This window comes from Marmota monax, unplaced genomic scaffold (genome assembly GCF_021218885.2).
Source record: "Marmota monax isolate L192 unplaced genomic scaffold, Marmota_monax_Labrador192_F-V1.1 WCK01_AAM20220418_F8-fsc00055, whole genome shotgun sequence".
Taxonomy (NCBI): domain Eukaryota; kingdom Metazoa; phylum Chordata; class Mammalia; order Rodentia; family Sciuridae; genus Marmota; species Marmota monax.
The window spans coordinates 1,522,311-1,547,009 of NW_026695205.1; the positions used below are offsets into that span (position 1 = coordinate 1,522,311).

General features: G+C 35.2%; 1 protein-coding gene across 6 annotated transcripts in view; it reads right to left on the reverse strand.

Annotated features, from left to right (window-relative positions):
• Ralgps2 (Ral GEF with PH domain and SH3 binding motif 2) overlaps nucleotides 1-24,699 on the reverse strand; it is a 159,423-nt gene that overhangs the window by 102,973 nt on the left and 31,751 nt on the right. For 3 of the 6 annotated variants that reach the window (XM_046430051.2, XM_046430048.2, XM_046430049.2), the window contains exons 2-4: nucleotides 17,592-17,730; nucleotides 10,475-10,579; nucleotides 9,270-9,320 (exon numbers count right to left, since the gene is read on the reverse strand). In XM_046430051.2, the coding sequence (XP_046286007.1) occupies nucleotides 9,270-9,320; nucleotides 10,475-10,579; nucleotides 17,592-17,648 (213 nt within the window). In that variant the 5' untranslated portion in view covers nucleotides 17,649-17,730. Of the gene's footprint in view, nucleotides 1-9,269; nucleotides 9,321-10,474; nucleotides 10,580-16,647; nucleotides 16,804-17,591; nucleotides 17,731-24,699 lie in introns of those variants that run through there. The other 3 variants (XM_058574472.1, XM_058574474.1, XM_058574473.1) reach the window with 3 other exon arrangements.

The window sequence follows — 24,699 nt, forward strand, 5'->3', positions numbered from 1 at the left end:
CCTGTCTGGTCTTTTGGTCACAATGGTGAAAAAGCCAACTGTAAATGAGCTACCATCTTAGCAAAGGCTAAACGAAACATAGCGGCCTTAACACCCCTTACAATTTATTCCAATAAACTTAACTTTTCTAATTGTTTTTTGTAGTGCTAGGGTTCACTCCCAGGGCCTTGTGCATGCTATATCCCACCCCCCTTTTTTTAAAAAAATAATACTTTTAGTTGTAGATGGACACAATACCTTTATTTCGTTTATTTAGTTTTTTAATGTGGTGCTGAGGATGGAACCCAGTGCCTCATGCATGCTAGGCAAGTGCTCTACCACTGAGTCACAACCCCAGCTCTATCCCAGCCTTTAACTTGCAGTTTTAAGCTCAAATGGTAAAAAGAAATCTTTGAATAATAACTCAGATATATAAGGGCAATTTCTTAATGATCAATGAAAGTATACATGAAAGAATATTCATGGATTCATTTTGAATCATGAAACTATTAAGCCCAATTTTCAGTTGCATTTATTTTGGAAACACATGGGAAGGCAAAACCATACAACTGTTGACCACCTACCCTATGTAAGATTTACTGAATTCACAGGAGTCACAGCTTCTCTTACGTCTTGTAGGTCTGATCTGAAAAGGGAAATTCTTGATCTAAATTTCATCTTGTAGGTTCCAACACTCTTAAAAGGACTGTTCTAAGGGTGATGATGTAGGGATACCTATAGATAGAAGAACAGAAAAGGCCAATATAGACCAGCATGTAGACAGAGAGCAAGAGAAGAAAAGAAAATCTGATGAAGCTAAAAGGCTGGGTGTGTGTATTGGGGTGGGGGGGGGGGGGTGGAGTGGCTGGAACGAAAATTCTCAGGAGGAAAAGATAACTTGCTGAGCAATCTTAATGCTCAAAAGTGGAAAGCTTAAAAAGGAAATGGTATATCCACTAGTATTCAGCTTATATTGCTACACAGAAAGAAATCTCTGCCACAGACTAAGTACTCACTACTGCCCCTACATTTTTAACCCACGAACTACACTTTGAAACTATACAACCCAATGTAATAGGATAAATTAAAATTTCCCCTTTCCTTTCCTAATGTACTCATGCCCTCTTTTCCTCCCTCTTCCCAGTATTTTAAAGTTATTTCTGAAATGAAATCAAAAAGAAAGAAAGGAGTTATCTTCTCCTTCCATAAATACCCTGATGTACAATTCTCCAAAATAACACTTTGTTCTTAACCTTCTCTAATCCTCATGTAAGCCTTAACTCACTACACATGAAGGAAGTTCACAGCAGCAACAATACCCACTGACAAAACAGTGCATCTTGCTTCTAACAGAACAGTTAAGTTTATTCCAGTCTACAATTAAACCTTCAAGTCTGTGCTATTGCTATTTGGATATGAGGTATCCCGTAAAAGCTCCTGTGTGAGAAAATGCAAGAATGTGCAAAGTGAAAGGATTAGATTCTGAGAGTTATAACCTCATTGACCCACTGGTCAATCCACTAGAATGGATTAACTGGGTGGTAAACTTGTAGGCAGGTGGAGAGTGGCTAGAGATGCTGGGTCACTAGGGTGTGCCCTGGAAGGTGCACCTTCTCTGTGGCTCCTCCTCCTTCTGCTTCCAGGCTGTCATGTCCTAAGCTGCTTTCCACTGCCAGAGTCCTCTCCTATAATGTTCTGCTTCACCTTGGGTCCAGAGCTATGGGGTCAGCCAACTGTGGACTGAACCTCTGAAACCATGAGCCAAAATAAACTTTTTCTCCTCTAACTTGTTATTGTCAGGTCTTTAGATGCAGCTACACAAAGCTGACTAAAATAGCTATCTTCAAATCTTTCTTTATATTTGTAGATTGCTTATATTTTAATACAAATGACAGCTTTCATTAAAACAAGGATCGAATAATGATATTTTTGATGTTAGACCTTTGGATATTGCCCTGACTACAGTCTTTTGGCCAACACAAAAAAATTTGCTCAGAGAATGCTTTTTACACATACTGCCAGAAATATCTCAATTGTAAAATTTTCAGAAACATTTTTAAAAGAGTCAGAATTAATTAACATGTCCCTCACTTAACCAATAATCTTCTCAATCTCAAGTGTACCTCAGGTGTACAGAAGAGTCTTATTTATTTTTACTTAAGGTCTATTTGTTACTATATAGTCTTCTCTCGGTATCCACTAGAGGATTGGTCCCAAGGGCCTCCCTAACCACGGGCAACCAAAATCTGCAGATGCTCAAGACTCTTATATAAAATGGCATAGTATTTGCATAGCAAATACTTTAAAGTATTTCTACATTATCTATAATACCTAATATAATGTAAATGTTATGTAAATATAAGTTGAATATCCCTTATCTGAATGCTTCAAGGGATAAGTATTACTAAATTAATTCTAAAAGGTCTGAACAAATTTAAATTTACACTCCCACTAACAGTGAAGTATTATTATCTAGTCAAATTTTAATTTTCCTTATATGAAATGGTTGGGACCAGAAGTGTTTCATATTTTGGAATATCTGTATAGTGTTTACAAGCTGAACATGCCAAATGAAATGCTCCAAAATTCTTTAGATTTTCAGATTAGATATCCTCAACTACAACTGTTGTACTTTGTTCAGGAAATAATGACAAGGAAAAAAATCCTGTCTATGTTTAGTACCAATGCAATTTTTTTTCCAAGTTATTTTTCATCTGTGGTTGGTTAAATCCCTGGATGCAGAATCTGCAGATACAGATGGCCAAGTGTAATCTAAATGACTTAGTGTATTGATCTGCTAGAACTCAAGTGAGGAACTTTCTTCTTTGAATTTAATATCTGTTAGAAGACTTTCAGGTGGAACTTGTCACTTTATGAACACTTCAGATTCTTCTAAGAGAGGTAAATGTTACCCAATGTAACAACTAAAGTGTGAATTTCAAGCACATCACCTTTTGCTTAAGAATAATTCAAAAGGCCAGAGAATTGCTACTGAGAGAAAATTAGATTGGCAAGCCACTAGTCTGTCATAACCTAACCTGTGCTGAATGACCCAAAATTCACTCTCAAGGGAAATACCACTACTGTAATAAACGTGGCAATGCCTTCAGAAGAAATACCAGCATTGCAAAGCATCAGGGTATTCGTAAAAGGCAAAATTAAAAACCTTAAGAATGTAATAACAGAACCTTCAGAATGCAGTCAAGGCTTCCCAACAAGAAAGAACACATGCAGAGAGGCCCTAGAATGCCCAACGGCTTTCTAATAGGAAAAGAAATCTTCATGGTTAAAACAGAAATCATATGGGAAGATCTATGTATATAAGAAATGTGAAAAAGCTTTGGTAAAAGCTGAGCTTCAAATCAACATCAGAAATCACACTAGAGATTAACAAATGTACAAATCCCTTGTGATAAACATCCCCCCTTACTCAGCACTGAAGAATTCATAGTAGAGAAGAAGCCTGAAAATATTCTAAATTATAGGAGAAAAAAAAAACCCTGTTTCCACAGAAAGAATATTAGAATTCACAGAATTCTCACTGGATAAGAACACACTTTGGCTCATCCAAATGGGATGAGCAATGGGAGGTGACATCGGTATAGTAAACACAGCATGAAGCTTTGGAACGCTCACTTTTAAAACTCAAATTCTGAACAGGTTAATAAGCATTACTTTAGGCACTAAGTTCATCAATGAATGGAGACACAAAGGTTCCTGCCCTCCTGGAATTTATCTTCTAGCAAGAGAATGACAGACTCCCAACCTAGAAGAGCTTGACAGTTAACCACTCCTCAACCTTATCACCTCTTAAGACTGATTCATACTTTTTTTTAAATCAAAATTCTTATTATTGTCTTATTCCTATATTTAACTGCTACTCTTCCAGGAAATTCTTTTGTTTCTGGGGTACCAAGGATTGAACCCAGTGGTGCTTAACCAGTGAGCCACATCCCCAGCCTTTTTCTATATTTTATTTAGAGACAGAGTCTCGATGAATTGCTTTAGGACCTGGCTAAGTTGCTGAGGCTGGATTTGAACTTTTGATCCTCCTGCCTCAGCTTTCCGAGCTGCTGGGATTATAGGCATTTACCTAAAAATTATTATACTCTGTGGTATGTCTTCCATATTTCATACTGTACCTGGTTCTTCCAGGAATTTGTGCATCCACTTCCAGGATTTTTTTTTTTCAAATATTTAGTAGATATTTTAAAGATCACTCAGTCTAAATATCCTTTTTTTTTTTTTTTTTTTAAGGTTTATAGAAAGCAATTAAAGGCTAGGGCTGGGGTTGTGGCTCAGTGGCAGAGCGCTTACCTAGCACATGTGAGGCACTGGGTTCGAACCTCAGCACTACATAAAAATAACTAAATAAAACAAAGGTATTGTGTTCATCTCTAACCAAAAAATAATTTTTTAAAAGAAATTAAAGGCTAAAGATTAAAAAATATATTACATTACAATGTATTAATTGCAAAGCTGAGATAAGTCTACAGATCTTCTGGTTCATGGCTCCAATGGTTTTGCCACTAGATTTTATGAAGTAAAATTAAGTAAAAATTTTCTAAGCACCCATTCAGAACTATATGTTGGACACTGATTTAAAAGCAGGAGTCAGTAAAATAGTAATATGCCCCCCCAAACTGGCTTAAAGAAGAAAAGACCATCAGACATGGTGGTGGTACACAGCTATAACCCTAGCAGCTCAGGAGGCTGAGGCACGAGGATAGAGAGTTCACAGCCAGCCTCAGCAACTTAATGAGGTACTTAGCAACTCATGAAAACCCTGTCTCTAAATAGATATTTAAAAAGGACTGAGGATGTGGCTCAGTGGTTATATGCTCCTGGTACCAAAAAAAAAAAAAAAAAAAAAAGAAAGAAAGAGCAACTAATAAGAGTTGTGAAGGAGTGTTAGTAATGGTTCAGTGTAGATTACAGAACTTATACCATGTCTTCTTTGTAATCACTATCTTTATAATTTTAGCAACCATTACTGTGTTTTCTCCCCATCACCAAGAGGAAAAGGCTACTTTTTGTGGTGGTGGTTGGGGAGGTGAATAGCAAAAAGCCTGGTCTTATGTGAAAGGGATCACGACACACAGTAAATGTGAATAAATCACCACCTGAAATAAAGTTACACATGGATACATATGATATGGTGGTCCCTTCTTATCCATGGGGGACTGATTCTAGCACCCCTCCCCCTTGAATACCCAAATCCACAGATGCTCAACTCTCTTATATTTGCACATAACCTAGGAATATTTTCCAACAGACTTTAAATCATCCCTATACTACTTATAACACCTAATATAAAGCAAATGCTATTTGATAGATGTTATACTGTATTGTTTAAGGAATGAATAATAACAACAAAAGATTGTTATGTGTTCAGTACAAACTCAATTTTCCCTCAAATATTTCTGATCCTTGTTTGGTTGAATCTATAAATGTGGATCCCAGAAAAACAGAGGGCCAACTGTATATATATAAAAATGGGCTCTGATTTGAGTAGTTTTGGTACAACTTAACTAATGATCTTTCAAATAGTTTCACAAAGTGTATGTATAGCTTTTATTAAGTTTTAATACAGATTTAATAACTGGTATAGTGGACAGAACCATGAAAATAAATTTACTAGTTACAGCCTCACAAGACAACCACTATTTTTCATAACATCTGAGGTTTAATTTTGATTTAACAAGAATTTCTTCACTCTTTAGTGAATGTAATATTCTAACTGCATACACGAGGAGACTGACACTATTTTATGCTAGTGAGACTAATACATGTGACTAATAGAGAGCTTAAGCAATCTTTCATGAAATTTATCAGTAGCAATAGCTTGACAAAATAATACTTATACAACCATTTTAGATAACATTTGGCAGTATTTAATAAATTTAAAGATATTCATCCCCTCAGCCAGTGATTAATGCACTAGAGCACATGTACCTATGTAAATTCTAATCAACCATGTTGAACATGAAAAGCAAACCGAATACAAAAGTCATAAGATAAAATTTATATAAACAATCTAAAACCTGCAATAATATATATTACTAAGGGATACCTATACTTATAGAAGAGACATAATTAACAGGACAGGAATGATATACACCAATATTAGTTAGTGTTTACCTCATAGGGAGGATACAGATGAACTTCTGGTTAGGTATACAGAGATTTACCTAAAAATTATTATACTCTGTGATATGTCTTCCATATTTCATACTAAATTAAGAAACATTTTTCTGCCAGATGGCAAAGTCCTGTTTCTGATAGCCAAATGGTCAGGAATGATAAAGACCAATATTGGTTAGTGTTTATCCCAAAGGGAGGATACAGTCATTCATTCTGAGATTGAACCCAGGGCCTCATACATGCTAATACATGCATGCTCTCCCATGGAGCTTTCCCCCCTGCCCTGCATCCTCCCTTTAAATACCATCTCTCTCTACAGTGGCATCTCTCAAACTTATATTTCCTGCCTGGATTGGAAACATATGCCAGCACATACTGCTTAATTGAACATTCTCCTAGCGTATCTAAAAGACATGGAAAATAAGGACATTCGACTCCAGCTCTGGGCTCTAAATCTATTCCTCCAGCCTTTCTCCACAGGGCTGCATTCTACCTTATGTTCTATATGAATGGATGCCAACTACATGCTTCTGATGTAAGACCAAAAACTTTGGCATTGCCCTTGGCTCCTCTAGCATATACGCTGACCACTTCTAACTCTACCACTCCCACCCTGAGCCAAGCTATCTTCATTTCTCACCTGTCTCCGTGATTCCCTGGCACTTCTTCCCTACCTATGCTCTTTCCCATACACCCTGGTCAGTGGTCAGAGAGACTACTTAAAACCTGAATCAGAAAACTAGTACCTAATATGAGACAGGCATTCAGTTAAGTACTTGCTACATCACAACACAAAATGGAAAACTGCAAATGACAAGAACAATGAAGAAGAAGAGTGTCAAAAGAGCCTGTAGGAAAACAAAAAAGCTTACCTGAGAAAGTTAAACTTGATGAGACAAGTTAACTAGGATGTTTATAGGCTCGGTGGTGAGAGGGACTAAAAGAAGACCAGTGTAAATGAGAGCAAAAAGAGGTAGAAAAGGTATAGAATAAGTTTGGAGAAGAAAGGAGGAGGCAAAACCATGAAGTGAGCTGGAGATTCTACTATGATGGTTTATCCTTATCCTCAGAGCAACAGGAAACCACTGGTGTTTTAAGCAGAGAAACCACATGAGCACAGTTACATGGCCAGAGAGGGTTACAATGGCTCCCAGGTAGAGAGGAGTAACTTACTTTCAGGGGTCAGAGTAGAACATCATAGATCAGGTAAGAGAGAACTGCGGTAATACAATTAGGAGCAGATGGCATCTTGGGGAGTTGGTAGTAGAGATAAATAAGATATGCAGAAGGTTAAAAAAATAATCAATGAGATTGGTGTTGAATGATATTGAGGGAGTAAAATTAAGGGAATTTTAAGGTTCACAAAGCACTATTAAGGGAAACAAAATATTCCCTTAGAAGAGAAGTCTATGTCTTTAAGTAGTGGTAGCCAAGCCCCTAGCTACAAATGGGTACTGAGCACTTGAAATATGGTTCTTCTGAATAAAGAAGTGTAGTAATTGTAAAACATACTGAATATCTAAGGTTTAATACAGAAGAAAAAAATGCAAAATATCTTAATTTTTATCATGATTACAAGTTGAAATGATATTTTAAATGTAACAGGTCAAATAAAATTATTAAAACTGACTTCATCTATTTCTTTTTACTCTATAATGTGGTTACTAGACCTCCAAATGACCTATTTCCGTTGAACAGCACTACTTTCATATGAAAACAGCAATGTAAGTATTGCAGTTTATTCCAAAGGCAAAAAAAAAAAAAAAAAAGTCAAAGGAGAAGATCCCTGAATTTTGGGGGAAAAAAAAAAAAGTAATTTTTATAAAGAATTTCATTTCTTTGGTTTTGTTCAAAAAGGTGAGGAAATTAAGGTTTTATTTTTTGGCATCTGAATACTAAAACCATTTTCTATTGATGTTATTTGTGGAATATATTATTTTGTCTATTGCTAATCCAATGATTCTCTTTAGAGAAGTTTCTGTATTACAAGAGAAAGGTTAGGAAAGCACATTATGGAGATGACAGGGACTCAGAAATCATTTGGGCCCACCCCTTCATTTTATAGGTGATTAAGTAACTTACTTGAAAAATTACTAGACTAATACCATTTATATTACATGTATGAGGGAACTCATTACAGTCATTGTAGTATTCAGGGACACCACAGATTTGTAATATATCACAACTACATTCTGATCCCTAAAGAGCTAAACAATCTATGCTACGTTACTGAATTTCAGGATTATCAAGGACTATTTTGAGGCACACAATACTATTTATATTCTTACTTGATAAGAGTGGGAAAAGCATCAGTTCTTAGAATCTGAAACCCAGTCTCAGCTGTTAGTCATTGCTGTGGTTTGGATATGGTTTTCGTGTGTTCCCCCAGAAGTTCATGTGCTGGAAGCTTGCTCTCCAGCATTGTTGTGTTGGGAGGTGGTACGTTTTAAGAGGTAGAAGCCTGTGGGAGGTGGTTAGGTCCTAGAGTACCACCTTAGGAATTTTTGGTCTCAAAGTGTATGGGAATACTCAAAAGAGTGGGATGTTATAAGTTAGACACCCCATGTGCTTGACCCTTGCTCTACATGGCTGGTCTCCCTTTCTACTCCTCTACCATGTTGTGAGGTAGCCACAAGAACTGACCCTCACTGAAGGTTAAACAGATAGGGTGTCCTCTGATTTTTGACATTCAGCCCTCAAAACTATAAGCTAAATAAATCTTTCTTCTTTATAATGCACAAGGCACTTTCTAACAGTAACACAAAATGGATTAAGACTGCTGCGAATCAAGGATAACTGACACCTGTTTCCTTATCAGTAAGATGGAGATGCTGCCATGCCCAGGTTGTGAAAATGACAGGAATACTAAACACACACACACAACCCTGCATATAGTCAAAATTTGGTTCCCTGACACTTTATGTTCTCTCCAAAATGTCAACACAGTTCCACCTGTGATTCAATGATGCATAGTTATGAATGCCATGTTTCAGAGGCCTGAATAACATGAAGATGTTATGGCAAAAGCTTTAAACATCTTAGAATTAAATATTAAATATAATTTGACATTTCTAAAATGTCTTCATTTAAGATACTATAGTTTATCATTTTCTATATTAAAAAGAAACATTCTTAAAACTACTTACATCTGGCTGAATAGCTTTAAATACTGGGACATCCATTAGCGTTATCTGACCCTGAAATAAAAAACACCAACATTAATCTGTTCTTTGGAACTCCATGACATGACATATATTCTAAGTAAAAAAATTTATTCTGTACTAAAATATTACTAAATAATTTTTAATTATAAGGGCTTACAGAAAAAATGAAAATTTAGTCCATTAAATAAAATTATTTCTATTTAGCTGATAGCTATTTATATTTTCTTGAGACAAATGAGGTAAAATTAGAAAATAAAGATAATTAAAAAAATCAAAAACAAAATCATGTCTATTGGTTTATAGAGCAATGTTGTAATACTGACTAAATTATCACTCCTCAACTACTCATCGAAAATTGATAAAAAGGTTTTATTCCTAAGCAGGTGTGGTAATCCCAGTGACTGAGGAGGCTGAAGCAGGAGAGTCCAAGTTCAAGGCCAGCCTTAACAACTTAGCAAGAACCTGTCTCAAAATAAAAATAAAAACGACTAGGGACATATCTCAGTGGTAAAGCACTCCTGGATTCAATCCCCAGTAACTCCCCCAAAAAGGGTTTTCTTCCTCACTTATAATAAGCACTGATACTACATTTAAAAGGCAACATATTATACGGACTTTGTAAGTTAAGGTTATGGTTATAAATATAAAACAAAGTTTAACAATATATCAAAAAATTATATGCTCTGATCAAGCACAGTTCGTTCCTGGAATACAAGAGTGGTTCAATATCATAAAAATCAATGTATCCTGTTAACAGATTAAAGCAGATATAAATGAATATGTCAGTTAATAAATAAAAGATTTTCTAGATACTTGTCACAATATTCCAATGATATCTTCATATTTCATTTCTCAGTTTTTTGTTTACCAAACAGTAAAAATACTTCTTTGATATGTCAATAAAGTACAACTGACTTGGGAAGATAGCATAGGTAGCAATGAAAGGAAATAACCTATTACTTACTAAATTAAAGGCCTAACTTATGAAGCTGCTCTAAAAACACTAGGCAGTTCTTCTTACCTTCCCCATGCCATCCTCCCCCTTGTTCCAGTTGTGCTATTCCCCCCAAATTCCCATACCCAGCTTCTTTAACTATCTCCTCTGCTGAAGTTACAAATCCTAACTCAATAGCATCAGTATGTAAGTTATATGCAAAAACTGGAGTCAGGAGAGAGAGAAGGCTTACCGCATATTCCTCTGGTGTAACCTTAAGAACATCAAATACCACAGCATCAAAGCTTTTCTTCAATTCAGAGCCTTTGTCACTTAATGATTCAGAGCTGCTACTCTTCTGTTAAATTGAAAGAAAATATGGACATTTAAATATTATCTCACAGATGTCACAGAACCTAGACTGACCTTAAAAACTGAGGAAACTAAGAACTGCATGTTAACAAAGGCTACAGAAAGCTGAGCAACATGTGCTGCTTAGCTGGAAGAGTACTAGATGTGGGCCCAAGCAACCTGAAATCTAACCTCAAGTTTTGATTTTAGGTTCTTAAGTAACTTTTTTGGGGACGGGGGGAGAGAGAGGGAGAGAGAGAGAGAGAGAGAGAGAGAGAGAGAGAGTGAGTTTGTGTGTGTGTGTGTGTGTATGTATGTGTGTGTTTCTTCATCCAGGCATCCCATCATTTTCTACAGAAATAAAAGCCTTAAAATACGACAATGATTCTCAAATGGTATAAAGGAAAGTTGGGGAGAACAACATACATCCACAGTCAGGTATGAGGTACACGCTGAGAAATATGTTGTTAAGCAATTATGTCACTGTAATTACTTCACAGAATATACTTATATGATAGTAAATATTTATGGCCCAAATATCAACGCACCTTATTATATAAAAAAAATATTTCTTGGCATTAAATCCCAGATAAACCCCAAAACAATAATACTGGGTGATTTTAAAACATCCCTTCCACCAAGACAGGTCATCCAAACATAAAATCAATAAAAATATTTCCAACCTAAATAATATGATAAATCAAATGGACGTAACAGACATTTAAAGAATATTTTGTGGGGCTGGGGTTGTGGCTCAGTGGTAGAGCACTCGCCAACATGTGTGAGGCACTGGGTTTGATCCTCAGCACCACACACACAAAATAAGTAAACAAAATAAAGGTATCATGTCCACCTACACCTAAAAAAAAAAAAAAAGTTTAAAAAAAAAGAATATTTTGTTCAATATTCTGCTGACATGGTGGCTCACGTCTATAATCCTAGGGCTTGGTAGGCTGAGGCAGGAGAATCATGAGTTCAAACCCAGCTTCAGCAACTTAACAAGGCCCTAAGCAACTTATGTTGAGACAAGGTCTCAACATAAAAAAAAAATAAAAAAGGGATGGTGATGTGGCTCAATGGTTAAGTGCCCCATTCAATCCCTGATACCAAAAAACAAAACAAACAGATCATATTCTAGGTCACAATTTAAGTCTCCTTATATAATCCTGTGTGTCTTATCAGATCATAATGGAAAGAAAACTCGAAATCAATAGCAAGAAAAACTATTGAAATCACATCAACACATGGGTTGAACAATATTATTTTAAATGACTAATAACTCACAGGAGAAATCAGGAAATTCTTAGAAACAAATAAGAACAGGGATACAACACATCAAGGTCTCTGGAACAGTATGAAGGCAGTTCTATGAGGAAAGTTTATAGGATCAAGTACCTACATTAAAAAAAAAAATAGAAAGATCCCAAATTAATCTAATACTATACCCTCAAGGCCTTAGAAAAGGAAGAATGATCTAGTGCCAAAACAAGAAGATAAGAAACAAGATCAGAGTCAAAATTAATGAATGTAAAATTTAAAAAACAATACAAAGGGGGCTGAGGCTGGGGCTCAGTGGTAGCACACTTGCCTGGCATGTGTGAGGCACTGGGTTCAATTCTCAGAGCCATAAATAAGTAAGTAAGTAAGTAAGTAAGTAAAATAAAGGTCTATCAGCAATTCAATAAATAAATTTTAAAAAGTGACCAGGCCAACCATGGACTAAAAGTTCTGAAATTGTGGGCCACAATAAATCTACTTAAAAAAAAAATACAAAGGATCAATGTAACAAAGAGCTGATTCTTGCTGGGCATGGTAGCACATGCCTGTAATCACAGTGACTTAGGAGGCTGAGGCAGGAGGACTGAAAGTTTGAGATCAGCCTCAGCAATCTAATGAGGCCCTAAGCAACCTAGTGAGACTTTGTTTCAAAATAAAAAATGAAAGGGGTTGGGGGTATATCTCAGTGGTAAAGCTCCCCTAGGTTCAATCCCTAGTACCACTCCCCCCAAAAATCTGATTCTTTGAAAAGATAAACTCTTAGCAAAATTAACCCCACAAAAGAGAAGACTTAAATCAATGAAATTAGAGATGAAAAAAAGGAGATATCACCACAGATACTTCTGAAATCATTTGAAAATTTATACTCCAACAAACTGAAAAATCTAGAAGACACTGACAAATTTCTAGACACATATAACCTACCAAATTGAACCAGGAAGATATAGAAAACCAAAACAGACCAATATCAAGCATTGAAACAAAGCAATTAAAAGCCTTCCAACAAAGAAAAGTTCAAGACAAGATGAATTCTCAGCTAAGAATCACTGGTACAAAAACATCAAGGAAAGAAAACCATAGACCAATATCTCTGATGAACACAGATGCAAAAACCCTTAATAAAATATCAGCAAAGCACATTCAAAAACACATTAAGAAGAATGTATACATGATCAAGCTAGATTCAACCTAAGGATATGAGGTTCATTAAACGTAAGCAAATCAATAAATGTACTTCATTACATGAACAGAATTAAGGACAAAAATCATATGATAATCTCAATGGATTTAAAAGAATATTGTTCAAGAAAAGGCCTTTGAGAAAATCCAGCACCCATTCATGTTAAAAATGCTGGAGAAAATAGAAATAGAAGGAACTTACCTCAACATTATAAAGGTTACATATGAAACCAACATCATAATGAATGGAGAAGAACTGAAAACATTTGCTTTAAAATCAGGCACAAGACAGGATGTCCACTCTCACCACTCCTATTCAACATAGTTCTTGAAGCAAGAGAGGGAAATTAAAGGTTTTACTTAGGAAAAGAAGAAGTCAAATTATCTATTTGCTGATGATCTGATCCTATATCTAGAACTGCCCCCCCTCCGAAAAAAAACTCTACCAGAAGATGCCTAGAGGTAATAAATTCAGCAAAGTAGCAGGATACAAAATCAACATGTATAATTAATAGCTTTTCTATATCCTTTTTTCTGCTGAAAAAGAAATCAGAAAAATTATCCAACTCACAATAAAATCAAAATAAACAAAAACCTTGGCAATTAATCTCACTAAGGAGATGAAAACCATAGCCTTAGAAGATGGAAAAGACTTCCCATGTTCTTGGATTGGCAGATTTAATATTGTCCAAATGGCCATACTATCAAAAGCATTATACAGATTCAATGTAATCCTCATCAAAATACCAATGACATTCTTCATATAACTAGAAAAACAAGTCTTAAAATTCATTTGGCAGAATAAAAAGACCCAGAATAGCCAAAGCAATCTTGAGCAAGAAAAAGATGCTGAAGGCATCACAAAACCTGATCTCAAATTATACTAGAGCTACAGCAAAAAAAAAAAACAAAAAAAAAACAAAAAACCCAGCATGGTGTTAGCATCAAAATAGACATAAAAACCAGAGGAACAGAGTAGAAGACAGAGACAAACCAAATAGTTAACAGTCATCTAATACTTGACAAAGGTGCCAAAAATACATGTTGGAGAAAAGATAGCCTTTTTAACAAATGGTGCTAGGAAAAGTGGATATTCATGTGTAAAGGAACAAAACTAGATCCCTATCTCTCACCCTGCACAAAAGTCAAATCAAAGTGGATCAAAAACTTAGGAATTAGATCAGAACTCTACAACTGCTAGAAGAAAACATAGATTCAACACTCCAACATATTGGCACAGGCACCAGCTTCCTTATTGAGACCCCTAAAAAGTTCAAGAAATAAAATTAAGAATCATTAAGTCAGACAGCATCAAATTAAAAAGTTTCTGCATAGCAAGGAAAGTTTGAGACCAGCCTCAGCAATCTAATGAGGCCCTAAGCAACCTAGTGAGACTTTGTCCGACTGGGCTGTGGCTCTCAGTCGGAATGACGCATGGCATTTTTGCCAGAAAGGAGTGGTTGAGAGGTGATGCCAGCGAGCCATTGAGATGATGATGGTTATGTTAAGCTGTGTATTCAACTGTATATTAGACCCCTGCGGTCTGCCTCAGCCGCTACTTTGGAGTTCTCCTGGGGATTCCTGGAGAGTTGGGGAAGTGCCAGAGGAGGGATTTCCGGTTGGTGTGTGGTGTGTCCCGAGAGAAGGCCGCGTGGGTGGCCTTAGCGGGAGTTCGGAAATAAAGTTTGTTCCTGCTTGAGTGGCTCCTGATTTGTGCCCAGCCAGACTGCGGCAAAAAAATAAAAGGGGTTGCGGGTGTATCTCAGTGGTAAAGCTCCTCTCGGTATGAAGACAGAGACTACGGGGAGGGGGGGTGGTGGTGTAAATCTTGGCCAGCTAATCCTTTGACAGTGGATTAATATTTAGAACATAAAAAGAACTCAAAAAAGCTTAACCCTCCCCCACCAAAAAAAGAAGAAGACAACAATGGGCAAAAGAACTAAACACACATTTCTCAAAAGAAGAAACACAAACGACCAAGAAATATAGAAAAAATGTTACCACTCTCTAGCAATCAGGGGAATGTAAATTAAAACTACATTGAGATTTCCTCTCATTCCAGGCAAAATGGCAATTATCAAGAGTAAAAATAAATGTTGCAAGGGTGTTGGGGAAAAGGCACACTCAAAAATTGATGTGAATGCCAATTAATACAACCACTCTGAAAAACAGTATGGAGATTCCTCAAAAAACTACAAATGGAACCCCCATATGACCCAGCTATCCCAATCCTTGATACCTATTCAGAAGGACTCTAAAAAGTTCAATGATACACCCATATCAATATTTAAGGAACACAACTCACAATAGCCAAGTATGGAATCCCTCAGGTGCCTATGAACAGATGAAAGAATTAAGAAAATACATTTTACACACACACACACACACACACACACGAATTATCCTAGCCATAAAAAAGAATGAAATTATGGCATTTGCTGGTAAATGAAGAGAAATGGAGAACATCATGCTAACTGAAACAAACCAGATTCAGAAAATCAAGGATTGAATGTTTCCTCTCATATGTCAAATCTGGAATTAAAGGAAAGAGATAAAAAGGAAAAGTAATGATCAGAAACCATAAGGATAGAGGGAATACCAATGGTGAAGAAGAAGGAGACTGAGAGGGAGAGAGGAAGGACAGGAAAGGGGAGGAAATGTGGAATGAATGACAGAATTATTCTGTGCATGTATAAATACACCACAGTGAAATCCATCTTTAAGTGTATCTACAAAGCACTGATCAAAAATAGATAAATAGGGCTGGGGTTGTAGCTTAGTGGTAGAGCACTTGCCTAGCATGTGTGAAGCACTGGGTTCGATTCACAGCACTGCTTACAAATAGATAAATAAAATAAAGGTCCATCAACAAATAAAAAAATTTTAAAAAATAGATAAATAGAAGAAAAAAATGAATATATTTCTAATATGCTAAGTAAATATACATAAACAATATAATTCCTGCCTCAAGTAGGAAGAAAAGTTATGCATACATTTATACAAAACAAAAAGCCTAAAGATTTTTTAAAGTGATAGTTTCAAAAACAGGAAAACTCCCACCTTTTAGGGAATTAGAAAAGATTTTATTAAAAGTTACAATGTTTGAAATACATTTCAAAAGATAATATCTTTTTGTGCAGTAAGGAAAGGGACACATTGGAAAGGGAAGAAAAATTCCGGACGGAAAATTTAGAACAGAAGTAGGCAAAGCTAATGATTAATATAAACATTTTTAAAAATGTAGTATTTTCAACAGAAGTTTCAAATAGGAATTAAATCCATTAGAAATAAAATTGGGAGCCATTCTGAGGAAAATATTGAATAATGAATGGCTGTGGGGGTATTCGAATATTATTAGTAGGCAATAAGAAACCACCAATAGTTTGGGGATAAGACAAAAGTTTAAAAACTTTATTTTAACAATGTTAATGGTAAATTTCAGACAAATGGAACAGAAACAATAGAGAATAGTAATGCAAAACTAAACTGAAAAGTTGCTGCAATAATCTAGACAAGAAATCATAAATAACCAAACTAGGATGGTAATAGTAGAAATAAGGAGATGAAGCCAAAGTCTGGTGAATAGGCTGCTCCAAGACAGCTGCCAAGGATCTGTACCTCTTGGGAGTCCCACCTTTGTGTAATTCTCTTCCCTTCAGTGTGGGCAGGACCATGACTTGTTTCTAATTAGTAGAAAATGGCAAAGGTGATACGATGTCACTCCCATGATTACATCACTTAAGGTCATAATTTCTGTTTTGCTAGTGGATTCTGCTGGGATAAGAAAATGGTTGTGGCAGGCCAAGAAAAAGGGAGTAGATAAAAGAACTTAAAGATTTAAGTGTAGGTGGCTATGGAACTGTGGTACTACTAACAGCCTAAAGGTGGTGGACTATTAACTGTTATTAAAATACTTTGAGAACAAAGTGTTAAAGAGTCATAAATGTTGGTCTTCTCCAATATAGGAGAAAAACAAAGGAGAAACATAGGAGACAAATGCTAAAACTACTAAGGTAAGTATTCTAGATTTGTAGACAGGCAAAAAAAGAAAAAGATGAAGTAGAAATAAAATCACAATATACTAATTAGAGAGGTGAACACCTGGTTCAGTGTTCATCTCCATCTACCTCATCAGACTAAGCCTAATAGTCCAGTCCAAGAGTTCTTTGATCTCCTTCAACAGGCTTGAAATCAGTGCTCTGTATGATGTCCAAAAATTCAGTGATTCCAAATAAACAATCTTTCTTTGCCTCACTTTCACTATTGTCCAAGGTTCACATAAAGCAGGAATACTCTAAAAGGAAATTATGTGTTTTCTCTAAAATTAAACCTAAAAGAAAGTTTTAAGTAATCATTTCTTCTTATTATCTTTCAAGTATTTTAAATAGATGAGGACTATTTCTAAGATGAACAGTGAATACATGAATGACAAAACTGCAAGTTCTTAAAAACACATAGCCCTTTATCTCACATTCTAATTTTAAAATGCAACCAAACAGTGAATGAAAAATCAGAAAAGGCAGGTGAGAAAACTTACAGTGAGGTTTTGTAAAATGTCTTACCTCAGAAGCAGTAGCTGCGATATTAACATTGCTTGCCTGTCCGTTCATTAGGTCCATGCTTCCCTCATCAGTCCCCACCCTATGTTTACAGCAACAGAGGACTGATTACTTCATGTCCAAGGCCACAAATACATTATGTCTGCAGAAAAAAAATATAGAGAGATAGAAAAGTTAATATGTGCATCTTCCCTGAAGTTCAAAAACACCAATCCATGCCTACCACTATGCTAAGGAACAAAATAGTCCATCTTTGCTGAACTCCATTTGCTGAACTTTTATTTTAGCTAAGCCACTAAATCCAGATTGAGAACATGAGAACAATCCTATAAGCTATTTTCAAATAATCAGAAACACCAGATGGGCAGTATTCAATAGTTGTTACTGTTTTCTTCCTAAGTGAAGCATCACTTTTCACTGATTAAGTGGAATATGTGAGAATAAAATAATTTTTTTTTTTTAGTTTTAAGTATAAAAATCATGTGGCAAAGTAATGGATGTCCTACACAATAAAAATTTCAAAATCCAAATGGCACCTCTAAATAAAAAATATTGAATAAGCTTTTCTTTTCTTTTTGTGGTACTGGGGATTGAACTCAGGGTCTCAACCACTGAGCCACATCCCCAGCCCTTATTTTTATTTCATTTGGAGACAGGGTCTCACTGAGTTGCTTAGCACCTCACTTTTGCTGGGGCTGGTTTTGAACTCGTGATCCTCCTGCCTTAGCTTTTAGCCACTGGAATTATAGGCATGCACCACCATGCCCGGCTAAGCTTTCCATTCCTGGTGATCTAGATAGTTGGGGACCAAGGTACTATAAACACGGAAAAATAAAATATGGAATGTGTCATAAAAATACCACAAAATATGACATGTTTATTTGTATAGGGCTTTAAGGTTTATGAATAACCTCAATCCATTATCTCATTTCACAGTTTCCAAGAACATTAATTAGTGTTCACTAACAATAATGCTATTATTATTCCCATGTAATACAAGAAAGAAAACCTCTTGAAAAAAGGGTAAATGACGAGCCAAGAACAAGAGACAAACCATCAATATTAAATATTTTTTTCCATAATACTGTATTTTTTCTATTTTACTGGAAGTCAGAATATTTTCTTGAGGTTCTATTATCTTTACACAAATAACTTGCCGTACAGCACTGAGTAGCTAACTTAACCTCTCTGACAAAACTTTCTCCTCTCTGTAAGTTGAATGGACTTGAAGGACCCTTTTAAGATTTCCACAATGTTTTTCATAATAGAATGGTAAGTGTCTATAATTTAGGTATTCTACTTTAAAGACTAAGTTTACGATGTCAATAGCAATTCCTTCAATACTAAACTTACTTTCTCTGATAAAGCAATGTAGGATAGCACCTGAAAAGCACAGAGCCTAGAACAAGATTGCCTATATAAAACCAGCAAACTTGAACTTTCCTGTGCTATTTCCTCATCTATAAAACAGGAATAACAATAGATACCTACCTGACAGAGTTGTCCTGGGGATAAACAAGCTAATATATGCAAAAGCACCTAAAACAAGTGCTGGTACATAACAAGAATGCTATTACCATGATGCAGACTTTTCATTACCATATACTTACGCTACATAAAGTTTAAATTCAATGGAGTCTTCTAAATAAAAAAGACAAAACCTTAGAAATATGCCTCTGGCAAGCACACACTGGTGACAAGTTGCTAAAATCCTAATTGTAAATGCCAATGAATAAAAATGCCAAATCTATTTCCTAAATGGAGCAAAACCTACCCCTGGTTTTCAAATACTTAAAAATTACTACTAATAATAACACTCCTTGGTCACATCCTAAATTTATCTTCATTTCTTCAGATTGCCTAAGTACCCAAGAGGAAAACACTGTGCTAGAATTAAAAAAAAATGTTTGAAATAATGGTGGTTTTAAAACCATTTCAAAGACATTTAGAAAATCAATAGGAAATGAATAAAGCACAGAAATACTATAATTTCATCCAATGGATATTATCTTATTCTATAAGCATCATTAATCTATGATAACACTGTTAATGATAAATTTATGTTCACCCTGTTACACAAAACTGACTTGATAATTCTAATTTTCTTGACAGTAACATTCAGTTTGCAATGAAATGTTTTCAAATAATTTCATCTCATTCCATATTCTATGCATAGACTAAGTATGACATGAATTCATAAATCAAGAGTGCCCCCTAGTGCTAAAAGATTCTTAATTTCATGGTTAAAGAAATTGTATCTTTACCTATTAAATATGTAAATTTAATTATTATTATTATTTACTGAAAAAAGGCAATGCAGACTGGGAATAATAACAATATATTTGCAAACTCCGATCATAATCAACTTTTCTCCATCTGTTTTTAATTAAACTGTTAAATATTCCATGATACTGGAGGTCACGTTAAAGTTCATACATGTTTAAAAAAAAAAAAAAAACAGAACATAGTATATCTTAAAGAAAATTACTCATAATTATTGACAAATATACTACATGTCAATTTTATTTAATAATGGTGAAGTACAAAGGGTTCATATTTAAACACTGCAAGCTCCAAGGGTGACCTGGGTCTATTCTTTTAGTACATGTCTCAAGACAAATTTAGCAAATTAATACATACTTTTATTTTTTAACCTTAGTTTTTTAAACTTATTTTTCGTAGCATTATACATGCACAATCATTCATAATGACTATCAACATCACAGCATCTATTTTAAAATTCATTAGTTTCTACTCACTCTCTTTTCAACTTTTAAGATAGTTACCAAAACAGGGATATTGGTTCTTTCTAAGCAACATCCCTGATAAGGAAATCTTGAAGCATACATTCTTCCTTCTCAAATTCACAGAACTAGATTGTCAAATTGCAGGCACAATCATTCGGCCCCTAACTGCTTGCTCTCATTGCCTCCTCAAAAAACCAAGGCCTTTTTATAAATGAACAAGGGGTAAGCCAAAGCAAAAATTTCTCACTAGTCAATTTAATCTTATTTCACAGTACCAGCTGCATAGACTTTTCTAAAATAATTTACATAATCATCATCACGATTATGCTAAGGATCTCAGAGTTTTACAAGATATACTCTAGAAAAGGTAAGCAACAACTATAAGTAAACTGGTAGTGAACGTAATTAACTGGAAACTTTTGGACAGTATGGAACAGTATGCACAGGTCTGGTCTAAAATCTCAGTCCTGGAAATTCATCCTATCAAAACTGTAAAAAAAGATAAAACAAAAAACAAAACTCTATACAGAACTACTCAATCAAGCATTATTTACAATAGTGAAAATCAGACACAACTTCAATGCCTTTGTATACAACTACTTTTAAAAAATACAACTGAGTATTTTTAGACATAGCTCAATGGAGAGTACTTCACTAGCAGGCACAAGGCCCTGGGCTGGATTCCCCAACACTGCCACCACCATCAACAAAAACAAATTTGCAAGGAGTGGTGGTGTGCCTGTAACTGAGATATTTGGGAGGCTGAGGAAGGAGTATCACCTGAGCCCTGGAGTTCAAGTCCAATTTGACAAAAATAGCAAACCTGTCTCAAAAAATAAATAAAAATAAACCAAATTTTAAAATAACAATTCAAATGGACAATTGTAAGAAACAGGAGAACAGCAGTGACAGGTTAAATAACAGAAACTAAATCTTCTCAGGATAATATTTTTATAAAGTTTCAAGAGGAAAAAAGAACATAGGGTAAAACATGATTACAATACAAATATTTAAAAGTTACTACAAAGTTTCCTTTCCTTTGATATTAATTTTTAAACAAAAATTAAAGGTACACTTTAAAGGATATTCATGGGAGATTCAAAGAAATAAATAAATGGCCTGTGTATGGTAGCACTAAGACAAGCCCATTTTAGCACATGGCAGATCGGCCTTCTCCATTTTTTTTAATCTAAAAAAATTAGGCATTAGTCCCAAATTCCCCAGTACTTTATTTTCAATAATTATAGCTGGCTGGCTGTGGTGGTGCACACCTGTAATCCCAGTGGCTCAGGAGGCTGAGGCAGGAGGACGGAGTTCAAAGTCAGCCTCAGCAAATTAATGAGGCCCTAAGCAACTCAGTGAGACCTTGTCTCTAAATAAAATATAAAAAAGTGCTGAGGATGTGGCTCAGTGGTTAAGTGCTCCTGGGTTCAATCCCTGGTAAACCTGACCACCACCACCACCAAAAAAAAATTATAGTCATAGAAATGCTGAGGAATAACAAAGAAAAGATTTTGGTTTTGCGATAATAGTTTTTAAGCTTTTTGGACAAAAGTATGATAAAGCAGTTGTCTCTTAAAACCACTAGTGGTACAGGACTAAGCAAAATTATCTTTGCTATTTGCCACTATGAAAAGTTTAAGTTATTAAGACAGGAACTTAAAAAGAGGTTGAAATGAGACATATAGTCTGGAGCTATAGACTGTTCCCTGCCCGCACCTCCCAAAGAGTTTATTAGCCTCCCACCTTTGTGCTTCCAGGGCTCTTTCATCAAAGTCTACTCCTGTATTTCCACACTGTTTATGTTCTCTTTCCTTAATGATCTTTGACTTCCTTGATTTTAGTTAAAGATCCATATTTAAAAACAAACAAAAACCCATTGTTTTTCATCTTGCATTCAGACACATATATAGCATAGTACTGGACTTAAATTACCTATTTAATAAGTATCTGTTCAAAGAAAGAATGAAGGAATAAACAATATAATCATTCATAAATGCCAGATTAACCATAAAAGTACAGGGAAAATAGCCATCAAATAATCAATACACATAAGATTTAACACAGTGTGGTGAAAATTTCTACTTTGAGCAATACAGCTGACCAAAATCAAGTAAAACTGAGCTCCAAGAGAAATTTAGAATAGGGGCTTGAATTTTTATACTATTTGCAAAGAAAAAAACAAGGTCACCAAGAGACAAGAATGGAACTGAGACACATGCCCTCTCCTTCCTGCCACATCCCTACATATCCCAATAGTTCATCTGTGTGCTAAGAGGCTCTAGGGGGAAAAATATATCTGGTATAGAAAGATGAGGTGAGTTGTCTATATTAGACATGGCTGAAAGAAAGTATCTGTTCCAAAAATCTATCTTCTGGGGCATGTTACCACACAGATACAGATTTTGAATTTTTTACCAGAATGGTTCAAGAACTTCAAGACAAGAAATTCACATAAAATATGTTTGCAAGCCAGCAAGACTGCTCAAAGCCAAGGCAGGTGGTGGGAACAAAAATTTAAGAGAGGAACGTGCCTTTCAAACTGGGTAATGTGAGATTCCCACAAATGAAGCCCCACTGACAAACTCAATATAAAAATATCATAAACTCTATAAGCTACCAACCTACTGTGAGACAGGAAACATCAATTATTGGGATTACTTTCCAAGAATTTCAAATGAAAAAGTATAAGAAATAGGAGGTAAGAAATGGAAAAAACAGGACATGATAAAGCAAGACAAACATTTGTAAAAGAATTTTTAAAAAAAAAAAAAAAGAAACATACATTCATTGGAGAATTACGCATTAGATTAAATCCCAATGAAGAGAGAATTCATGAAGTGAACTAAACAGAAAATTTTAATTATATAAAAATTCCAAAGAGTTAATGAAATGGAAAATGTGAGATTTCAAAGAATGAAAGAAAGGTAATATTTAAAAAATAAAGAAAGAAAGGCAATATTTAAACATTCTTAAAGAAAGAACAAACCACAAAATTAGTCCACATGGTGAGCAATTAAGAATATCTTACATGGTGACGGATATGCCAATTGTCCTGATCTGATTATTACACATTGTGTACATGTATTGAAATGATATACTGTACCCCATAAATATGTAAGCTAATATGTGTTAATTAAAAATAAAAATGTTTGAAAAAAATCAGATAAAATAAAGAGTAGTATATAATGTTCAAAAGCGAAAAAAAAAAAAAGAATATCTTATATGAAAAACGATTAACTCTTAAAGTAGAAACACCTGTCTTGGTTTCTGTTTACTTTTACAACAGTTAAAAATAAAGTTAGGTGTAAAAACAATTGTCTTAATCATGATTTCTGAGATGATTAATATTTTAAATTACTGTCAATGTTTTTAAAAATTCAAAATTAATTTCATAACACTGTAAAAATACCATTCTTCTTATATAACATACATATAAAAGATAAACTATTATATAAAAGATGAACTATTAATCTGTTCCTAGAAAATTCTATCATTTATTTTATGCACTGGAACACAGCACACTAATAAAGACTAACCTTTATAGGGTACATTCTGTTATCAGGCCATGCACTAAATACCTTTCCCTTAAAAATACCTCAACTCCTCTTCAACCTATGAGGTAATAACATTACATACCCTTTTTAGAGATCAGAGGCTAGACAACTTGTCTAAGCTTAGAGAGTAGGGATGGACAGCTGGAAGAGAGGAAGAAAGAGAAGAAAGATGGAAAGGGGGACTACAAAGTTGTTCGTTCCTACTCTGATTAAGTTTAAATATGGCGAGGAGAAGGAAGAAATAGGAAATCAAATATGGTACACAGGGCTGGGGATGTGGCTCAAGCGGTAGCGCGCTCGCCCGGCATGCGTGTGGCCCGGGTTCGATCCCAGCACCACATACAAAGATGTTGTGTCCACCGAAAACTAAAAAATAAATAAAAAAAAAGAAAGAAAAAAAAATATGGTACACAGAGAAGATGTAACCTGGAACACTGGCCTACTAAATACGAAGAACTTTCTGACAGGCTATGGTAAAGCTTGAAGTGACAGGACCAGACTGTGGAAGAATTTCAAGTGCCAAGTAGAGGAATTTAGAATCATTACGTTTTCTGAGTAGGGCCGGGTGTGGTGATACAAGTCTGTCAGGAAGACGGTGAGTTCCAGGACAGCTTGGCAAATTAGAGATAAAATAAAAAATATAGAAAGGGCTGGACATGCAGCTCAGCGGTAGAGAGCCCCTGGGTTCAATACCCAGTTTTCCCCAGAAAAAAAATTTCTGAGTAGGAAAATGATCTTAGGAAACTAATACCTATATTTAAAGACTTAACAAGCTAGGAATTTAGGGAAGGTGAGTAGTGAACAATA